General features: G+C 35.9%; 1 protein-coding gene across 1 annotated transcript in view; it reads left to right on the top strand.

The window, feature by feature from the left end:
• Positions 1-22,671, top strand: part of ENPEP (glutamyl aminopeptidase) — an 82,728-nt gene extending 60,057 nt beyond the window's left edge. Inside the window, exons 12-20 of the mRNA XM_050790996.1 lie at positions 2,609-2,745; positions 2,876-2,931; positions 8,053-8,203; positions 9,274-9,347; positions 9,457-9,561; positions 9,645-9,815; positions 13,547-13,687; positions 20,038-20,116; positions 21,776-22,671. Coding sequence (XP_050646953.1) covers positions 2,609-2,745; positions 2,876-2,931; positions 8,053-8,203; positions 9,274-9,347; positions 9,457-9,561; positions 9,645-9,815; positions 13,547-13,687; positions 20,038-20,116; positions 21,776-21,928 — 1,067 coding nt within the window. The 3' untranslated portion in view covers positions 21,929-22,671. The remainder of the gene's footprint in view (positions 1-2,608; positions 2,746-2,875; positions 2,932-8,052; positions 8,204-9,273; positions 9,348-9,456; positions 9,562-9,644; positions 9,816-13,546; positions 13,688-20,037; positions 20,117-21,775) is intronic.
• Positions 22,672-23,163: the final 492 nt, after the last annotated feature.

Below are 23,163 nucleotides of genomic sequence, written 5' to 3'. Positions count from 1 at the left end.
AGTTGATACAGCATTATATGTCCATTAAGCTTAGATTTCCAAATATATAAAATGAAATTGCAAGGTGTTTAAAATATAATTCCAAATGAAAAAGGATTACTAATAATAAAAAGCGTAGGGTCCCATTATGTTTGTTGTGTGTGCATGTGTGCATATAGAAGATACACGCACACACACACACACACAAACACCAGGTAAAAACATGTTAACTGTGGTGGGTAATTTTTATATTCTTCTTTATACTTTTTTGCATTTTCCAAGTGCTCCATAAAGAATACATACTATTGTTATAATCAGAAAAAAAATAGTAAATGGAGTAACAGAAGGAAACATACAGTATATTAGTCCTGTATTTTAATCTTACTAGAGTATTTTAGTTCTACTCATTATGTAACTAAACAACTGAACAGTATTTTGCTGTTGACAAGTGTTCCAAAAGTAGCATGAACTTGGAAAGTCCTTAACTACTGACTTCCTGGATCTCAGCTTCCTCATCTATAAAGTGAGAAAAATCACAGTAACTCTAGACAGGCTTAACTAGGTACATATAAAGCACACTAAAATATGGCAGTATTTAGATGGATTGCCAGGAACTTCTCAATGTTATTTATATTTGCTTCGCTATTTATAGAACTGGCAGCATATCCCCTTTCATTATAACGGGGATAGCTACCATCTGTTGGATACGTAACACATAACTATGTGACCAACACTTTACCTATGTTATCTTATTTAATCTTCACAACAGCCCTGTGAGGGATTTTTGTCCCTGTCTTCCTTGGGGTGAACTGGGACACTGAGGGGTCAAGTGATCTGGCCAAGGTCACACAGCTAGTAAGTTACAGAGCAAGGATTTTATCCTAGGTCTGTCAGACTCAAAAGTTCATGCTCTTTCTCCTGTAACTTAGTAGCTTAGCAAGCAACTCTCCTTCTGATACAAACATTCAAAGTGTACAGATGCCAAAAGATTAGCTTCCTTTCAACAACTTGTCCATGGGAGGATGACAAAGAAAGAGAAATTCTACATGAGTGAGGTAAGGGTTTATAATTTATCAAATACCTACTCCAAAAGTTCCTAAAGAAACTTACTGTCTTGTTGGAGAGCTTATTCATATATTATGAAAAACTACTGTGTCCTGGATATCTTCCAGACCTTGCAAACACTTCCAAAATTTAAATCATATTTCCTCCCAAACTGACTCACCTTCCTCTATTCTCTACTGGCAAAACCATTATTCATCCAGTTGTGCAATCCATTTTCCCCTCCTCTGACTGTCCACATCAAGTCAGAAAAAGGATTTTGTTGATTTTACTTGTGATATGTCTCTTAAATAAATCAACTTCTTTCTAGTTTCATCATCTCCACATTAGTGTAAGCCCTCATCCTCTATTGCCCTACATGACTACAGTGGACTCTAAATTAGTCTTCTTGTCTCTAGAATCGCCTCCAAAATATCTCCCATACCACTATTGAAATTAGCTTTCCAGAAAATAGACTTGAGCATGCTACTTTTCTGCTTAAAACTCTTTTCTCCTCTCATAAGATGGATTCTTAACATGGCATGTGACTCTTCATACTGGAGGCCTGACTTTTATTTCCAGCATCACCTCCTATTTTCCAATATCACAACCTACATTATTGGTACCTTAAAATATTTGAAACTTCTCAACTATACTGTGTTCCTATAGCATTATTTAAATTGTATATTGCCCATGTAAACAAAAGAGTGTATGATGTATGAATTGAAAAGTATAGGAGTAATGCTAACAAACATGGTTATATCAAAGCATAGCTATTATTTTAAGTACATGTCTTTTACCTAAAACATAAGTCTCTGCTCCTTCAGCACTGGGCTTCTAAAGTCTATACAACAGAGCCTGACATATATATGGATGTTGTTTTAGAAAGAATGCTAATTTGATGGAAAAGTATTGTTGTAACCAACTGAAATAGGCAGTAGATGGCTTTACAAAGATAGATAAATTGGAAAAACAAGTATGAAGTCGATTACAAAATCAAGAATGTTTCATTCGGATCTCAATTCTATTGCAGGTCTTCTTGATACAGTAACATTTTTAAAGTGTTGCTGATTATCAATGTATTATCCTGCTTAGCAATAGCCATTTCCATCAACTTCAATGTTGATTTTAATAAACAAAGTATTATTTTGAGTGTTTACATTTTTATCCCCTCCCCAGGCTGCCCCAGTGAATATTCTTAGTCCATTATGATTAGAGATCTATGGACTACCCCTGAAGGCATGGACTTCTCTGTCTGGAGGCATTGCTTTCTTATACTGATGGACTGACCAGCACAAAATTATTTCACCCATTTGGCAAGCTTCTGCCAGTAAAAACTATCCATCATAAATTACAGTGTAATTATTTATATTACTTATTTCTTTTTTAGCTCTCTCATTATAGTGACATTCTAAAGTTAGGCAACTAAGTAAAAATTAGGCTTTGGGTTTTGGATCCAAATCAAACCAGCCTCCTTGAGCTAATATTTCTTTTATTTTATTTTCTTTTTGCCCTCTGGGTCTAATTTCCCTGTGTGTTTACAGTGCATGCAAACATGTTGCTCATTAGTGTTTATTTACTACCACAGGAATCACTTTGAACTCTTCTAATCCTAGTGGAAATGCTCTTCTCAAAATAAACCCAGATCATATTGGGTTTTATCGTGTAAATTATGAAGTAGCAACTTGGGACTCGATAGCTGCAGAGCTCTCCTTGAACCACAAGGTAAGAGACAGCAATGGTTGGAAACTGTTTTATTTTTGTTCTAAGAACAGCATCTTAATGATATTAATTTTTTTCAACATGCTTTGCCTTAAGAATTGTGTTTTTTATCTCTCTTTCTCCCTCTTCCCAGACATTTTCTTCAGCAGATCGTGCAAGTCTTATTGATGATGCTTTTGCCTTGGCAAGGTGCGTTTCCAAATGAGACTAAATTACCTAAAATACTGTGGGTTTTGTCATAAATCTTTAAAAAATGAATTAAACATTGCAGTATTAATCAATTTTAGCTTAAACTATTCAAAGCCACTATTTAAAACATTATCGTTTTCCTTAACTCTCTTTTCAAAAGTTCACATGAGCCTAATAGTCAAAATACTGACATTAGCCCTTACGGTATACACAAAAACTTACCTAACCTATTGACTTTGAGTATGGTTTGTCTATATTAGGATCCTTGAGCTAATTAGGAGTGACATTTGCAAATGATCGAAAGTGTACCTTCATAATTTGATTTAATAAAAAGACAAACAACGTGTTTTTTTAATTCAGTTCTGTGAGCCCAAGCCCCATGTAAGATTTTATGGCTGGAATTGTCAAATCTTATTCAGGTCACTGGGGTAAGAAGAATGAGCTATGGTGCTTTAGAACTGATCAAAATTAGGGGACAATTTGGAAAATTTGACTCTTTTTCTCATAGTCTGAAGGTAATCTGCTCTTTAGAAAAAGTGTAGATTGGGGGAACTAATGGTACCTCTATTTTTTTTTTTTATTCATGTAGTCTAACACTAGTAATTTAACAAGCATTTATTGAGTTCCTGGCACTTTGCAGAAGCTGGAGACACAACCAGTTTTATTTCTCTGGCTTTGCAGTGACCTCATTCTAGATATAAGCAATGTACTAAGAATGAGGAGCCACTTCCCTCAGTAACCTCCCATGGCCTCTTTCTCTGGATTGGGTATCCTTCTTAAGGGACCCTATATTTCCTCATAATACTTTACTGTTATTGTTTAATAATTGTGCATTTCACCCATCAAACTGAAGTTTCATGAGGATAGGCACCCAAACCCAGCTCCTGACTATATGTGGCCAATAATAGTTGAAAATAAATACTGACTAAATAGAGAGCTGGAAGAATAGTATAGTAGTACTAAAGGCAGGGGAAACTATTTTACATAGAGTTCCTAGATAGTATATTGAAAGTCAGAAAACCTTGACATATTTCAAGGAAGGAATTATGGGGTTTGAAAACAGGCTCTTGAAACCCATTAAAATCCTGGTTCCATATAGCCTTAAGTTAGTCTCTTAACCTCTCTCTGGCTCAATTTTCTTATCACCAAAGTAGAGATGACCTTATAAGACTTCTGTGAGGAATAAATGAGATAACGGACATAAATCACTTAAAAGATTGTCTGGCATGTAGAAACTCAATACATTGTATTACATGACCAAAATGCATCCACCATTAATTAGTAGTGAAGATGCGTTTAGAAAAGCTCTTCTGAATTTGTAATCTACACTCATTTTGTAGCTAATAGACAATATGATGTTCTAGTGAATCTCCAAGTTTAACCTCCTGGATATGTAATAGATTATTTTCACTCTATTACAGTATACCACTCACTCATTTAATAAACAAACATTGAGGACCTATTATGTGCCAGGCACTGTGTAGAATAGAATCTGGGAAATTAAATGATGAAATAAGATGATCAATAAGTATTTTAAAACAGAATCATTTAGTTTTTATTTTTAAATTGTCCTATTCCAAAGCTCAGCTTCTTCACTGTTAGAAATTACAAAGAACTGTACTATCTCTACAGTTTAATTTGCATCACAATGTAGGAGGTCCTTTCTATTCCAAGATGAAGTGAAAGCCTCTTGAACAGCTCTCTCTGAGGAACTGAGTATCAAGCAAATAACTTACACTACTGAAATACTTCCTCACGTTTGCTCAGCTCCTTGGCCACAGACCCATAAAATTGTGAAGAGCTGTGGAGAGGAAGAAAATGAAACAAATTTGAAATTCAAAACATATGTAGGATCACACAAGAGAGCTAGAAAATACCTGCACTATCACCTGGCTCAGTGATGTTCTGCAGCACATGAGGAAAATGGGACGCAGAGAGAAACAGATTCAACCAGCATTGGTTAGAGCCAAGAGGACAGCTTCTAAGACTACTTAAGCTAAGACCACTATGCAACTTTGGTGGAGGGGGTGGAAGAGAGAAGAAATGTGTAGTTAAATAGGTGAGCAACTGTGGCAGGATTAGAATTTATATAAGTCTACTGAGGTATTCAAAGGAATGTAGTAACCACTATATTTAATAATCAGAACTAAATGATACATCTGAAAATAAATGTATTTTTTTATTCTCCTGTCTCTTCCAACTTGATCTGAAGAGGTAGTACTCTTACTGCCCTGACTGGGCATATGACTCTTTTGGTCAAGGGAAGAAATTTACTCATCACCACTAGTTCATCCAAACCCTCTCAATTCCATAATTTGCTCAGTCAAGTAAAATCATCAAAGCTTTCTACTTCATTTAAAGCTTCTCCCTGCTCCCACCTTAGGCCAGGTTCAGGCCAGTCACCTGCAATGAGAATGGGGTGATTGATTTCCTCTTCGTTTCTCTGCTTGGAGCTTCTACATCTCCCCAGTCACTGTGCTGCCTCTGGTTTCTCCAAAGTTAAGGCAAAGAGAACAGGGAGAGAGAGTAGGTGAGAGGGAGAAAAATCCTGATGTGCTGCCTACTTTTGGTCCTCTCTGAACTTTGTTGATGTTTAATGCTGATTCTTTTCCTTGTGTTGTGTTTTTATGGGATTTTTGTCACCCATATTTATTCCATTGAGAAGGATCTTTCTCCTGCAGTTTTCTTCAGGTGGGCAGGTGGAAACGTCTGACCCATTTCCGATCCATAGGAAGTTGTCATGTATGCTTTGCCCTGACAATATGTGGAAGACCAGGCCACCTCATGCAGTCCCACCTCTCTACTCTGAGGCCAGAGTAGCAGCCAAATAGCCTCTCATCTCTTGGGTTTCTCAGGGTTTCAGACAGCAAACCACTGTGCCTCCAAGTTCCAGGAGACACGGGTAAACCTCTTCGAGTGGTTCCACTGAAACCTGTCTCCTGAGGCTTAATTAGACAGAAAAACATCTGGTCCCCTAGCCCTTGGAGGGGAGAGCATTTACAGTGTACTCAGTATACTGACGGCACTCTTTGAAAGGCCGCCACTAAAATGTTTCTCCTTAGTTTCTTCAACCTTATTTATAAGCTGGTGTTGGACTATCAGCAAAAAATCACACAGTCCTGTTCTTGACCATGTTAGTCCTGCTTTGGGGTCCTACTTCTTTCTTTGGAGCATAGGCCAAGAGACTTAGTCTTGGGGCCTTGCCAAAACAGACACAGAAATAATTCTTCCCCCCACCCCATCCCCTGCTTGTTACAATAGTTTTTTGTTTTGTTTTGTTTTTTGTTTTCTCTTTGCAATTACTTGATATTGTCCTCTTCAGCCCACTTCTTGCTACAGCCTGGAGAGGGTGGGTAATAACATAAGGGAAAGCAGAGCCTGCTGTCTGGTAAGCCTGTGGGTGGGGAGGAGTCACTAGGTAAGGGAAGAATGGCAAAGGGAACAGTTGAAAGGACCACCTAAGCTAATGATCTAAGCAGAATTTCAGCCAGGTTTCAAGGACCCCTGGCTCCAAGGATATCCAAGGTAACAGCCATGTTAGCAAATAAGAAGCAGCAGGTGAACATCAGTCAAGCCAAGATCATGGACTTAGATACAAACATTTTTGTAAGTGTTTGCAGAGATAACCAGAGAACAACACAGAACTCTAAAAGCAACTTTTCCTATCCTCTCATGGACTTCCCTTAAAGGAAGTGAGAAGATGGGGAATGGGAAGAGAATCCAAAGGTGATTTAGTTAATTGCAAAATGACTGTTTTAAGCCAGAAATCTGAATTTAATTGGCAAGTTCAGTTGAGTGACTAGACAGCTGGGAACTTTTTATGCCCTTCACACCAGCTGAAAAACTTGCCGGAGGACCCAAGTACATGGGGTCAGTTTTACTCACCCAGGCACCTCTCTCAACCATTTTTGTTGTCCCTCTGGAGAGTTATGTTTGACAAGACACTATACTTAACTACTTAACTCAGGCTTCTCTAAGAAGGACTGTGCAGTCTTTCCAAATTACACTCAGGAAAACAAAAAACAAACCTTCTGCTATAAGAGTCCCCCAACCTTCCTAGGTGCCTTAGCCTAATATAGAAGAGCAAGAATGCTCTCATATGACCTTTGTCCTCTTCTCCATTTTATTTGGTGGAAATTTTAAGCTGTAACTTCCAACCTCTCTACACTATAAGATATAGTAAACTTCTATAATTTAAGTTCCCCAGGCTGGGCTCTCATTATATAAACAGAATATTTTTGAACAAAGAAAAGTCTCAACGAAGTCTGGCCTTCAGAATTGCTCTTTGCCTATGGACTTAAATGGAGTTTGAGACCCAAAGTTGTGTAAGAATGCTAGCAGTCTTGAGTTGAGTTCCCTAGAAGCAGGGTCAGAAATAGAGGTTCTTGTACCAGTGGTTTCTTGAGAGAGTAATTTCATGAGACAGGGAGTTAAAAAAAAAAATAAAATAAAAACAGGACAGGGAAGTGGGAAAGCTGAGCTGATTTCAAAAGGTTCAAAAATTCTTTTGAAAGGAAAAGAAAGTTGATTTTTTAACCTTTGAAATGTCGATAGTATCTTCAAAATTTTCTAGAAGAGAAAAATTTACTTTTTTAATGAGTATTACTGGGAAATGGATAAGAAAGAAGATGTTATAAAGGAAAATGAAAGTTCAATTTGAATGTTTTAAGCATTCAGGATTCATGAATACTGTTATTTATGTTTCTTCTTCATAAGCCAATGTAAATAATTTCAACAAAATACATTTATAATGTACACTTATATGTTATAACCTGCTTGGGAACCTAGAATTTAAAAGTTTCTATTTATGAATATTAACTGTACAGCTAAATGGCTTTTGTTTTATTTGAAATTTTGCTCTTGTGCTTTTTCAAAGGTACATCTTAATGCCTTTCTTCCTCCTTACTATTGAATGTATGAAAGCACGACTATATAATTTTGGACAAAACTTTTTGATTGGGCTTCAACCAATAAATGCAATTCCTTGATTGTTGAATGGAAGAATCCTCATTAACATGGAATGCTTTGATCGCCAAAACTTTCAGTTAAATGGAAACTAAAGTCTGTGATTTTTAATTAACTGTGGGGTTTTTGTTTTGTTTTGTTTTTTGTCTTTCTCAGAGCTCAACTTCTAGATTATAAGGTGGCTTTGAACTTGACCATGTATCTCAAAAAGGAAGAGAATTTTTTACCATGGCAGAGAGTCATTTCAGCTGTAACCTACATCATTAGCATGTTTGAAGATGATAAAGAGCTATATCCTATGATTGAGGTGATGTTAATGCTATGGTATCTTACCAAAGTAAATATTTAACCATTAGTAGAATAGGATGCTTTCTGAGAGAAGGAGCTCCTGGGGACATAAACCATGTTTGCTTGCCACGTGGAATCAAAAGAAAGTGCAATGACTTGACTAATCAAAGCAAAGCTACACCGTCTATTCTTTTTCAATTTGAAGTACATCAGAATTTATGGTTCTGCATACATACCACTTAGGTGCATTTTAGTGTTAGAAGGAATACAACAATTAATATTTTACTTAAAATATACAACATTTTAAACAATAAATACTAGTTAGATCTTTTTAAAAATGGACTTTATCTATGTTAAAATGAATTCTTCTTCTTAAACATAATATTATATCTTCTTATTCTTACTGCTGATATTTCTACATTGAGATTTTATTATAAGTAGTCATTCTAAATACTGTTTCCTTGCTTTATGATTTCTGTAGCACATAAGTAGGACACTCGTATTTTTGAACAAATTCTGGATTCAAATCTCTAGCTCTTCTGTTTACAAAATGAAAGATCTTGAACAAATGATTTAACATTTGTGAGTCTGAATTTCCTTTGTACGTTAGGAATGCCAACACTTGCCTGCCTACGGTAATGGTATAGTGAGGATCAAATAATATGAAAGTGCTTTGTAAAACCTAAAGCAATATACAAATATCAGTTATTTTTATTTTTTCATATATGCTTAAGCAATCTTCTTAGTGCAGAAAGTATGTTGAGTGTTTTCCTATTTATTACATATGTTAACTAAGAACTAGGGGTTAAAAGGCCTTGCCCAAACTTGTGTAAAACATTACAGGAAGGTCCAGGGTGGTTTATATTTTTCAGGATTGAGGCAAAATTGCAATGTGATAAAAATCAAATACATTGTTATTTTAAGGACAAGCGCAAGTTCTCTGAATTTGTAGGAAAACCGATTATAATAGGGGGTGCTGAGTATAATAATCAGGATACTACTGATACGTAGTAAATTAAGTAATAATTTATGCTTTTATTTCAGGAATACTTCCAAGTAAATTATGCTTTTATTATGCTTTTATTTCAGGAATACTTCCAAAGTCAAGTGAAGCCTATTGCAGATTCTCTGGGATGGAATGATGCTGGAGACCATGTCACAAAGTTATTTCTCACTTTTTAACAACTAAAATTCATTTAACATTTGTTTTTTGTTTTAAGACTTGTTGAAAAGTGCTTAAGGCCCTGGATTTGTGTTTGTTTGTTGTTTAAGGTTACTCCGTTCCTCCGTGTTAGGGTTTGCGTGCAAGGTGGGAGACAGAGAAGCCTTGAACAATGCTTCCTTTTTATTTGAGCAGTGGCTAAATGGGACCGTAAGGTGATTACTCACATTTTTATGTTTAGAAGACACAATTGAGAAAAGAGTAGTTGAAATCTCTGAAACACTGTTTCTTCTTCTAGTCTTCCCGTAAATCTCAGGCTTCTAGTGTATCGGTATGGGATGCAGAACTCTGGCAATGAGATTTCATGGAACTACACTCTTGAGCAATACCAGAAAACTTCATTAGCTCAAGAAAAAGAAAAACTGCTTTATGGATTAGCATCAGTGAAGAACGTTACTCTTTTGTCAAGGTAAGTTGGGCTTTTATTTCACATATATAAATGGTATTTAATAGTTTATGTGTCACAGTCTCTTTAAGAGTCTGATTAAAGTATGATGTTTTGTTGCCAAAAATATCGATAAAAATTATTTTCCCTGCAAGAAACAAAATATCCATATAAGACTGGCCTAAACAATAAGGAAATGTAATCTCATATGAAAACATTCTGGAGGTAGGTAGCTTCTAGTTGTATGCAGTGGCTCAACATTTTCACTCAGGACCCAGGCTCTTCTCTTTCTGATTTTCCATGATCGACATGTTGGATGTCTCATGACTTACAGAGCTTGAAACATTTTGTTTTTACACAAACATGTGTAATGGAGGTAGGACAGGAGCAAAAGAGTTTCTTCACAGGCTCTGTCTTTTATGCCAACAGGACAATTGTCTCCAATTCCCCTCATAATCCAGAACTGGGTCACCCTTCATCATTGTGGCCCACACTCTGGGACTATTACTTGATCCTTTGCTCACTAGGGTGAACTTGAATTCCTTTGGCTGATTTGAGCCCATTAGAATTATCTGGGACTGGGGTAGAAGTCTGCTTTACCTAAGATCAAGGATATCTAATGGTATCAGAGCAAAACTAGTCTCTGTGATTAGAGAAAGAGGAGTGTCTGCCGCAAATGTATTTACACTTTACTCAGAAGGCGCAAAGACCACTTGAAGCTCATCTATGACTCATTTCCCACTCTGCATTTATACTCGAAATCAACAGGCTTCTTCCTTAATTCATTTTTTGCTTAGTTATAGTGTCTGAGTTATTTACTTCATTTATTCAACCAACACTTATGGTGTCCTTTCTATGTATAGATATGTAGATTGTGGAAATAAAAATGAATAAAACATGAATAAAAATTACATCTATCCTTGAGATACTTACAGCTTCATGGGAGAGGCAGAATGTAAATAGTAAATTACAATGCAATACCAATTTAAAAGGATAACCAGAAGCAGTTTGCTTTTACCAGGTAGAGCCAATAATATACCTTCAGCCTCTTACCTCAGGGCTATGTATTAATTCTCCTGCTCTCTGCCATGACAGTTCATCAAGAACCTGATCATCTTGGCTGGGCACAGTGGCTGGTGCCTATAATCCCAGCACTTTGGGAGGCTGAGGTAGGAGGTTTTCTTGAGCCCAGGAGGTCAAGACCAACTTTGGCAACATAGTGAGATCTCGTATCTATTTAAAAGAAAAAAAGAACTTGATCATTTTCACATTTCACAAAACATCACTAATTCATTACTTTGATGGCATTGTGCTGATTGTTATCTGGTAAGAAAATTAGCAAGTACTTTAGATGCCTTACTAAGAACCTTGTGAACTGGGGGATGAAAGATAAATTGCATAAAAATTCAGGATCCCACCACTTTAGTGCAGTTTCTGGAAGTTCAATAGGTTAGAGCACATCATAATATTCCCTCCAAAGTAAAAGAAATTTGTTGCACCTTGACTGACATGCCACAGAAAAAGATTATTTTAGTGGGTTTGGTAATCTTTTTTTTTTTTTAATTTTGGAAGCAGTATATCTCACATTTGAGTATGTTACCTTAACCATTTACAAAGTCTTCCAGTTTCAAATAATGACCAGAATAAAAGAAGATTCTGTAGCAAGTCCAGGCTGCAGTACCAGCATCCTTGGAATTCCTTTCTTATTTGAAACATGTGATTGATACGTTGTATTTTCATATAAGTAGATTTATCCACACAACTGCAAGTGCAAAGAAAATGTAGGACCTTGATTTTCTTTTTTTTTTTTTTTTTTTTTTTTTTTTTTTTTTTTTGAGACGGAGTCTTGCTCTGTCGCCCAAGCTGGAGTGCAGTGGCGGGATCCTGGCTCACTGCAAGCTCCGCCTCCTGGGTTCACGCCATTCTCCTGCCCCAGCCTCCCGAGTAGCTGGGACTACAGGCACCCGCCACTGCGCCCGGCTCATTTTTTGTAATTTTAGTAGAGACGGGGTTTCACCGTGGTCTCGATCTCCTGACCTTGTGATCCGCCCGCCTCGGCCTCCCAAAGTGCTGGGATTACAGGCGTGAGCCACCGCGCCTGCTAGGACCTTGATTTTCTACCTGGTTATTCCCAAGAGTTCTCACACGGCTGGGTGATGAACCCGTGAGAGGGAGAACAACTGATGTTGACTATTTTTGTCTGCCCGTCTAGTTTTTAAATGAATCGTTAAACTAGAATTCTCATTTAAATAGTCTCTTGGAGTAAATGTTGAGTCTTCTAGAGTTCCTTCCCTACCTCATGCTCCTTCTGCATAGGGAGACATGCCACCTTTGTGGTGATGGAGAAAGAGACCTCTGATTTTTGCTGCTTTGGCCTTAAGGTGTTTACCTATTTTGGTCTGGGCCAGAGTCCATTGAGTTTTCATTGATCACATTTTACCTTCTGGTACACTATCTGTCATCCAGAGATGAAAGCAGTGGTCCCAGTCACTTGCTTCTGTTCATGAAGTACCTGTGCTGTATGTATGGTATTTTTGTTTTCCCATCATGTCTTCCAGCATCCCTGCCTCTTATTGCTAGGCTGAAGAAACTGATAGGACCCCATAAACAGGACCCACAAGTCAAAGGAACCAGGGTCGTTAGCTTAAACTCATTCATATATTCACCCCACCTTGTCTATGCTATGATGTACTATCACTCTCCCATGCCATTTTGGCATAGTGCAAATGTACATGCTGAACTACAGACCTGTTCTTAAGGGGTTGTGTTTTCCAGTTTCCCATGTGGCATGGACTTTGTTTAAGCTTGAGTTTTCTCCAGTCTCATTTAGGGTAAATTTCTATGTCAAGTATGTTAATAAAAACATACGTAATTTAGAAATATCTTTTCTCTTTGACAAAGGCTGACTCTCAAAGGCTCACAACTCAAGTTGAACAGTGATCCGTTTGTTGTAGTAATTATCTTATATCCTCCTAAAGATACAAAGGAATTAAGCCAATGGGTAGGATGCCATGGGGCAGCAAGACTTCAGTAACATGAAAATACATCTAATCTATCAGTAGTAGACATCTACTTTTTGAGGTTCCCTTGTCACAGTGAATAAAATGTGTGCTGACCTTATTTGGAAACACTTTTTCAATAAAATATACACTTGTAAGGTCTTGGGCTAGAAATGCTACTCTAGGTATAGCCATGGCATACAATTAAACCTATCCATTTAGTCATTTAATTTATCTTGTACTTATTTGTGTTCTTAATTATTGTCAACTAATATAACCATATAGGTTACATTATAGGATTATTTCTTACAATCTAGGGAAGAGCAAACAACTGCCTTCCTATAGAATATAAGAGCATAGATACATTCTCTTAATTTACTGGCTTCTTTTAAAAATCCAGCTGGATAATAGGGAAGTGTGTGAAGTAGTCTATTCAATAAATGCTGTTTTAAAATATTAATGGTTAAAATTCTGTGTTTTAAAATGGTTTTTGATGCTTCTAAAATAATTTAATTTTAAATGTTTTTATAATTTACAGTCCACTAGTCTTTAAAATCATAGGTGGTTCTTTAAAAACAGTTAAGCATATCAGAAAATTTCAAGATGTCTTTCATCATTTGTCATATTTAATTAACTTTGTCAGTTGATACCTCAAGAATTGAATTGCTGGCATGAAAACTATTTTGTATTGGAATTTAGCTAAGGGTGAACATTATAAGTTCACTTTGAATTGTTTTTCTGTTTGGCTTCTCTTAGGTATTTGGATTTGCTCAAGGACACAAACCTTATTAAAACTCAGGATGTGTTTACAGTCATTCGATATATCTCATATAACAGCTATGGGAAGAACATGGCCTGGAATTGGATACAACTCAACTGGGACTATCTAGTCAACAGGTGGGATGATCTGATAATGGTCTGCTGTTCTCTTTGTTTCATACTATCTACTGGTTCCTCCATTTTTCTTTGGGCCACCGTCTCTGACATCTATACAATATCTAAAATGGCATATTATTAGAGGTAAAGGATCATGGTATTGTCCTTCCAGGGAAGCAATGTACTAGTTAATTTTAAGAACAGTTTTTTTCTGGAAATTATTGTTTCAGCTGACCTATAGGATTCTGAGATCTGGAAGACTAAATTGCATTATTTTTAGTTTGGTTAAAACACGTTAATACAATTCTGCCTGTTGTGTTAATACCTAGCATAATGCCAGGCACCTATTTAGTTCTCAATTAATATTCGATGAAAGCTAGGTAAAAATTATTGGACCTGGGTTCAAATTAGAGTTCTATATCGTACTGAGCTTATATGGGTGATAACTATTACCTATCCTGACCAGATAATGAAAGTTCAAGTATTTTGAATGGTTCTTAAAAGGGAATTATATTTCCTAGGCAATAGAAGTTTTTAAATGGGAAACAGCAAGGACAAAAGCAAAATCAGTTAAAGAGATGCTTTTCCAAACTTCATATTTCTTCAGCCCTGTGCAGAAGAAATATTGCTGCTCTTGGTTCTGATACTCTAAATATAATGCACAATTTCCATCCAGAAGGCAGTTCTTTGACAGAGTATAAAATAGAATAATATGTATAAACTATTCTATATTATAGAATTAACATATGTCCCAAATAAATGTATAAACATTGATGAAAAGACCTTTACCATCTGTAATCCCTACATTAGGAAATAGCCTGTGTTACCTCCTCTTAATCTCTCCTGTCAATCCAGCAGCACTGCCTCATTGATAATGACTGCCTTATGAGAAATACCAACTGCAATGATAACTTTTAATTATTTTCTCTTTTCCACCCCACAACTCACCAGAGTGCTATTCTCTCCATTTACATTTCTTTTCCTTCTGAGATTCAGATTCTATCTCTAGCTCCCAACCAAAATACACTGCATCGCTTCTGCCTGTTTGTGATAAATTTTTACCTTTTCTATTCTTGTAACTATTGGAGTGTCACTGTTCATCCATCTCTATGAAGACTGGTTGGTGTGCATGTGAGTGTGTGTGTGTGTGTGCGCACGTGCACTCATGTGCATTGTTCATCTTTTATGATTGTTTAAATGAAATGCTTAATTTAGAATGAATGAATCTAGCTATTAAGAATATGTTATTATCTAGATGTAACAGTTTATATCATGCAAGGTAATACTCTCCATTTTGAAAAATATATGGCTAGTGATAAATACTGCATATTTTGTTTTAATTGAAAAGACCATAAAACTATCTCTTTTTTTGTGGTGTATGGTGCAAGAAACCTATGTAGATGAAGCACAAAATTTACTTTTGAGTTATTATGAAAAGATAAGTAAATAATGTTTTATTTTGCGTAATAAAATGGCCATTAACTTATCATTTATTGAATAAATATTTCTCAAGGCCTATTTGAGTAGCTTTGCTGTGATTTATTTCAAATAATGCATTTTTCATTTTTAAAAATTAGTTGTTACACTTCAAGAAAATTAAGAAGTAGAAAAAAAATAGGTTTTACCTTGTCATAAAGTTCATATACGTATAGCCTTAAAATAAATGTATTAGGCCTGATAAATTGATTGTTTTTCAAGATTAAAAAAAAGAAGATAAACTATTTCCATAAGTACTCCACAACTTTTGACAAAGGCTTTTAGCATTTCTTCATAATCTAATGATCTCATTCTCATGAGATATTATTTCAAATGACCCAAACATAAAATTTCATAATAACCTCATGTCTAATACACACAAACACCTAATATTAATTGTACTTGGCTTGAATAAGCAGAATTTCCCCTTGAAAATTGGATAATAAAAATTAAACAAAAATGAGCCAAACTGTATCCAAATATTTCCAAACACTTGAACGTTTGCCAGATTTCAGGATGAATAGTTTTACTCTCTCCATTTCTGAACAATTTATTGTCATCCTGAAATAAATAAGCTTTTATTTAAATAAAGCTTTTGTCATGTGATTTTTATGACAACTGATGGCCACACTACTAATGTCCTTGCCAGTTTGAGACTTAACCGCAAAGTCCCAAAGATACTTCAGAAATTATTCTTTGCTTTTGTTTCTTCCAATAAACTCTTAGATGAAACGGTGAAGTTGAGTTGACTCAATAATAATGTGGTGTGATTATAGCTTATGACGGTAGATGAAAAATTAAGTCAATAGGACATGATTGAAACCCTTCAAATACTACCTCATAAACCAAACAATTTAATAAGCACTTCAAAGTTTTGTGTGTATTAAAATTATTTCTTTTGGATAATGTAATAATACTTGTATAAATATTGAATCCAAGAAGACAATATATGTACAATTTTTTTCAAATTGTTTAAAATATAATTAGATCCTTATTTGAGTTTTCAAAAATAACCAATATGATAAGCAAGCAGTATATTTTCCCTTATTTTCTATGCTTTATATGATACTAGTATACTGGGATGTACATATTTTGTTCTGGCCTTTCTGGTATTTAAACAAGTAGTTGCAATTTTCACTCAGTATGTTCATTGCTAATTTCTAAATATGTCCTTTAGACTCAGTGTGATTTGCTTTTTAAAATTCCTATTTTCTTATTGTAAAACTGATATGTGTTTTTTGCACAATGCATATAAGCAAAAATGAGTATAAAAATTACCTGTAATGCAACCACCAAGAAATAACTCCCATTGTCATATTACTGTTTCTCCTTGAGTTTTTCTATGTCTGTTTACTTAATTTACAGAAATGGAAACATATTATAAATATGGTTTATAACTTGCTTTTTTTCTCATCATCCTATATTGTGGGTGTCTTTTCATGTCTTTAAGTGTCCATCTTCAATGTTATTTTGAATGGCTTAATAATGTTTCAATTTGTACATATATCTTAGTTTACTTAGCCAATCCCTATATGTTGGACAATAGAACTGTTCCCTACAACTATACGTAGTGTATTGATGAACAGTCTTTTACACTGAATCCTTTGCTGTTTTTTTTAATGTCCTTGACAATTTCTTTAGAATACAAGTAATAGTAGAAGTAATACTACTGGGTGAAAAGATGTGTTTATTTTTAGGGTTTCTGATAAATGTTGCAGAATTACCATTCTAAAAAATTTTGCTAGTAACTGCCTATTTTCCCAACCCTTTTCAATGCTTGTTGTTGTTATTTTTATGTATCTTTGCTAATTGAATATATGAAAACTGATATCTCATTTTAAATTACATTTCTTTCATCCAGTAAATATTGTGGAGCGCCTACTCTGTGCTAGGCATTATGACTGGCATTGGGGATGCAATAGTAAGGAGAAATAGACCTGGTTCTCTGTCCTCATGAAGCTTTGAGTAGAGACAAATTTTAAGTAAAGAGTCACACAAATACATGTATACTTTATTAGACATAAATTATTAGTATAAAAAAGTTCGGGTCTTAGGCAAAAATGTTATTCAAAATGGTAGACCATCTGAACTACATAAAGAAATAAATGAAAGAAAAGGAAAAACTGATGGTTTAAGAGATAGTAGGGGTGGGGATAGTCAAAGGACCAGAAATCCAGGTAAAGTGAAAGAACAGTCACAGTGGAAACTGAAAGATATAACATGCCATAGAGGGTGAATAAATTAACAATTTTAGAGGCAGATGACTTATGGATGATCACAAAGTATCATAGGAGTTTGGTGGCTGAAGTCGAGTGAAGAAAATATTATTGAAAATAAGGTTAAAGAACTAAGAGAAGAGATGGTATATCATTCATCTGTGTGGACCTGGAAATTACCTAGGATGATGGCATGGCTTGGAGGAGTGAGGTACCAAAATGTATCATTAAATGTGAGGGAATAACATAAGGGAACAGAGGTTTTTAAAGAGGGTGGAGGAGTGCTGGTCTGGAAGCAGCAATGGGGAGCATGAGCACACTGACTCCATTTCCTGACCTGATGCTACAAAGGTTGTGGGAATATAAACATTCTTTAAGTGAGAATGAGAAGTAATGTTCCCTGTAAAGGGACAGTTCCAGAGGGCTAGATGAAAGGATTTGAGAGCCTGGGGAGATTTAGGAAATGTGTCAGAGCCAAGAAAGTACATGCATTTAGGGGCAGCATTACTAATGCCTCAGAATCACATTTTAGATAATGACTGATGACATTAGGGATGAAAAACATATTGGCTTTAAATTCAGTGGCGTCTGTGATAAGAGTGGGCACGGCCTGGTATGCTGAAATCATGCTTGATTACTAGAACATTTTATTCTTTTCCCATTGGTACATTTTCATTCCTTTGCTAAATTCATGCTGGCATATTTCTCCCTGTTACCAATTTGGAAGGGTTCTTTAAATGGCAAAAATATTTGCTCTTTATCATATATGTTACAACGATTTGTTCTCAATTAGTATTTGGCTTTTAATTTTGTATATGGTAGGAGTGTGTGTGTGTGTGTGTGTGTGTGTGTATATAAAACTCTTTTGTTGCCCAGACTAGTCTTGAAATCTTCAGCTCAGTGGATCCTCCCATCTCAGCTTCCCAAGTCACAGGGATTACAAGGGCAAACCATCACCTCCCAGCTCAGTATAAAATTTTTAATTTGCATAAAACAAACTATCAGCTTTTATCTTCATGATTTCTGCTTTTGCATATATATGTGTGTATATATATGAAGGGAAACATTTAATATTTATATAAAATTATATATATGTACTCTATATATATAGCTATATAAATTTTTTTTTTGAGACAAGGTCTCACTCTGTCACCCAGGCTGGAGTGCAGTGGCACAATCTTGGTTTACTGCAGCCTCGACCTCCCCAGTTCAAGCGATCCTCCCGCCTCAGCCCAGCAAGTAGCTGTGACTACTTGTGGGACGCACACCACCACGTGCCCAGCTACTTTTTGTATTTTTGTTAGAGATGGGGTTCACCATGTTGCCCAGGGTGGGCTCAAACTCCTGACCTCAAGCCATCTGTCCACCTTGACCTAGCAAAGTGCTGGGATTACAGGCGTGAGCCACCGCACCCGGCCTGTAATAATTTTTAAATGTAAAATTTATCCTATTGCTGTGTACATATTTTCTTGTGTCCCTCCTCAACATTCCAGGGGTTTAAGGTTTATACATAATTTTGTGGGTTTCTTGCACTGTGACTAGTTGTGATGAGATTTTTTTACCTCTATCACAACCATTTGTGGTCTATAAGGAAACTTCTGATTCTTGCTCTTTATGAAAGAAAATGCAAAAAGAAAAGGGATAGAATATCATCTTTTTTTATATATACTTTAAGTTCTAGGGTACATGTGCACAATGTGCAGGTTTGTTACATATGTATACATGTGCCATGTTGGTGTGCTGCACCCATTAACTCATCATTTACATCAGGTATATCTCGTAATGCTATCCCCCCTCCCTCCACCCCACAGCAAGCCCCGGTGTGTGATATTCCCCTTCCTGTGTCCACGTGTTCTCATTGTATCATCTTTAAAATTCTATCTTGGAACTTAGCTTTAGGTTTCTTTGCTTAGGCAGACTGATACAGATCATAACCCCCACATGCCAGCAACTAATAAAGCTTTTTGAAAGCGGAATAAATAGCCTATATTTAAATTTCAGTACCAGCAGGAAGATGCATAGAGTATTAGGATAATGATGCTGGAGGTGTTCTGCCATAACGGAAACATAGAAAGGCAGCCGCTGAAAGGGCGTGTGTGGGTAATTAGTTCTCACTACGGTGAGACTCCTGAAGTGAGTGGTTCAAGTTGTGAGTGTGGTTCTGCTTTGTGAGGCCAGGCCAGTATCCTATCTGCATGGCTGAAGCCGTATCACTGGTATGTCCATGTTCTAGCTTGGAGGAACGGGAGAAAAAAACCAAGAAGTCTAGGCAAGCAATTTCCCTTTATTTAAGCAAAGAGGCTGCAGTTGAACATTGTGCTAATGTTCTGTTGGTAAGAATTGATTACCTGTGGACACCTAGCTATGAGAGAGCCTGAGAAAGTCTCTAGCAGGGTGCTCATGTGTGCAGGAAAAAAAGAAAAGATTTGGGGATGACAACAAGCAGTCTTCCATATCTGAGAGGGTTGTGTCAATTTGTCTACAAAAAGAAGTACAGAATTTACTAAGAATTTACCTTGAATTGAATGATTTGAAGTAAAATGGGTTTTCTTACTGTGTTTTGCTTACTTTGAAAGTTACTTTTACAAACTATGAAATAAGAAGGAAACATCTGCATTTAGAGAAAATATGTAACATTCTGAGCACTTACACTTCCTTTTCCTCTAAATTTCTCTCCAGATTTACACTCAATAACAGAAACCTCGGCCGAATTGTCACAATAGCAGAGCCATTCAACACTGAACTGCAACTGTGGCAGGTATAAAGATAAATTCCTCTGCATTTGTCCAAGAAAGAACAGAATGAAACACTTTAAAAAAAATTGTACTTTAAGTTCTGGGATACATGTGCAGAATGTGCAGGTTTGTTACATAGGTATACATGTGCCATGGTGGTTTGCTCACCCTGTCAACCCGCCATCTAGGTTTTAAGCCCCCCATGTGTTAGGTATTTGTTCTAATGCTCTCCCTCCCCTTTCTCCCCACACCCTGACAGGCCCTGGTGTGTGTTGTTCCCCTCCCTGTGTCCATGTGTTCTCATTGTTCAACTCCCACTTGTGAGTGAGAACATGCAGTGTTTGGTTTTCTGTTCCTGCGTTAGTTTGCTGAGGATGATGGTTTCCAGCTTCAACCATGTCCCTGCAAAGGACATGAACTCATTCTTTTTTATGACTGCATAGTATTCCATGGTGTATATGTGCCACATTTTCTTTATCCAGTCTATCATTGATGGGCATTTGGGTTGGTTCCAAGTCTTTGATATTGTAAATAGTGCTACAATAAACATACGTGTGTGAATGATTTATAATCCTTTGGGTATATACCCAGTAATGGGATAGAATGAAACTATTTTTCCAAATAGAAATGATATTTTCTCAATTCAAATCACAGAAGACAATGAGAAAGAGAATTCTTTTTGGTTTTGTATTTTTTAATTGTATACATTTAAAGTGTAAACATGTATTTATCTGGATAAGTATACATAGTGAATTGAGAAATAATTCTTCTATCTAATAAAATGTATACCTATTTTTTTTTCTAAACATAAAACAATTCAAAGAACCTCTAAGACAGTTTAAAAGCTGAGAAAGTTGAGGCTGGGGTTGCTGAGAAGGCCACACCAGACAGTTTAGTTCACGAAAGCATGGGCAGAAAGTCTCGCCTCTCCTGTAACTGTAACTCTGGAATAAGTTGGTCAATATTTGATTCCATTCAGAATTCATAGTTTTATAATTTCAAAACTAATCTCAAATCTTTCAGGTTTCAAATATCTCAAATCCAAAGGAGGAAAAATGTCTGTTAATGTTGAACAAGTAGAGATTGTATGAAGTTTCAATATCTGTGTGTTAGATATTAGAATGCTAAGAGTTTTCTGTACGTTAAAAACCAAATTATTCTTATTTTTATAGCAAATAATCCTAGTATAGTTGAGTTTGGGGTAGGGCTTTGGAGGTCAGAGGGAGGACGGCACTAATTTTAACAAAGATTTGTTTTATGAGTCCTCAATAAGTGAACTGAAAGTACATTAAAATACTCCAGAATCCTGAAGTGAAAGGCTAAGCAAAACCATCACTCCATAGGTCAGACTTTCCAGGGAACACTTTGGGGAATTCAGAGAAAATAGACAAAGCAGCAGAAACATAAATGGGCATGCTAGCGATTGACATGCTGCCATCCTTCCCCAAAATATAAGAGCCTATTTTGGCTTGACATGCTGCAGGGATCCAAAAACCATGGATAACAATTGCTAATCTGAGAGATGGGTTCAGTCTGAATGATGCGCCGGAGGTGTAGCTCAATGTTGTACAGTGATACTGAATTTCTAGGTAAGAAGGAAGCAAATCCAGTTTGTGAATGAAATTCTTGAAGACTAATTTGGCTATAAATGACAATCCTAATTACTCCTCTCTCTTTTCTAGATGGAGAGCTTTTTTGCAAAATATCCGCAAGCTGGAGCAGGAGAAAAACCTAGGGAACAAGTGCTGGAAACAGTGAAAAACAATATCGAGTGGCTAAAACAACATAGAAACACCATCAGAGAATGGTTTTTAAATTTACTTGAGAGTGGTTAATGTGTCCAATGTTAGAGTTTAATTTTGTGAATCTATTATTTCTCCTCTTAAGCATTTGGTGGCCTAATTTACAAGCATGATGGAGAGAGCCTTATAAACAGATAATGTTTTTACTAAGCACTGTGTTTATATGTCTTGCAAAGCCTTTAAATTGTTCCTCTTTGTTTATGAAGAAAGATACTAATAGAGTATTTAATATACTCAGGGATTTCTCCTAAGTGTACTTCATAGGAGATTCTTTACAAACTGAAGATAATGTAATAGTTATTTTAATATCTTTAAATATCATTCTTTGTATCTTAAATCTGTGAAGTAGAACAATTTGGTCTTAGCTTTACATTTTTAGTACCAAAGAAACACCACTTAATCTTCTCTCTTGATTGATTTTTAAAGTTTAAATACCAGTACTTGAGGGACCAATATTACCATCTTAATCTTTATTTTATTATTCAGAATTACACAGACCTAATATCATTTTATTCACATATGTCTTACTACTTTAAATCCTACCAAAGTAACCTGGGCTTAAGTTTTACTTGAGGATTGCATGAATTAGCCAAAAGAATGGCTGACTGTTGCCTTTGCTCTTATAAAATCAACAAGAGAACTCTCCTCTCCTTTTAAAAATAAATCTAAATGATTATCTTGAAAAAGTATTGTTTTCCAGTGTCACTTTACTCTTGAATAAAAATGACTGCAGTGTTCCCCATATAATTTAACACATTGCAAATATGATTCAAGAATCTGGCCTTTTTCATGCTTGGTACGCTCTTATCTTGCTCCATTCCTTACAAAGCTCCTTCAAATATGCTATGAAATTAAAGGGAACATAGTGCTTAACTCTGCTCCATGGATTTTAGAGGAAAAAAGCTAAATAATTGGAAACTGTTCAGGAAAGAGAGAAGGCAGATTATTTCTTAAAACTAAATGGAATTAGAATTTAGCTTTGACTTCACCTAGCAATCTAAGTGTGAAAATGGGGAGACCCGTGGGCATCCCCAGCATGACTCTGCATGTCTGAGCATATATCTCCTTATAGATCAATTTTATGTATAAACCCTTAGATCCTAATCCATACAGAATAGCACTGATCAAATTTATATGCATGACTTGATTAAAGACATCAATTTCATAGAAGCTGGTGGCAAGAATATGTTTAATATGGCACTTGATGCCTCCTAGATCCATAATGTAAGTCCAATAGGCAGAAAAGATGGTAAGGTACTATGTTTCAA

The sequence above is a fragment of the Macaca thibetana genome, chromosome 5 (genome assembly GCF_024542745.1).
Source record: "Macaca thibetana thibetana isolate TM-01 chromosome 5, ASM2454274v1, whole genome shotgun sequence".
Taxonomy (NCBI): domain Eukaryota; kingdom Metazoa; phylum Chordata; class Mammalia; order Primates; family Cercopithecidae; genus Macaca; species Macaca thibetana.
This window is presented reverse-complemented; position numbering and strand designations above follow the sequence as displayed.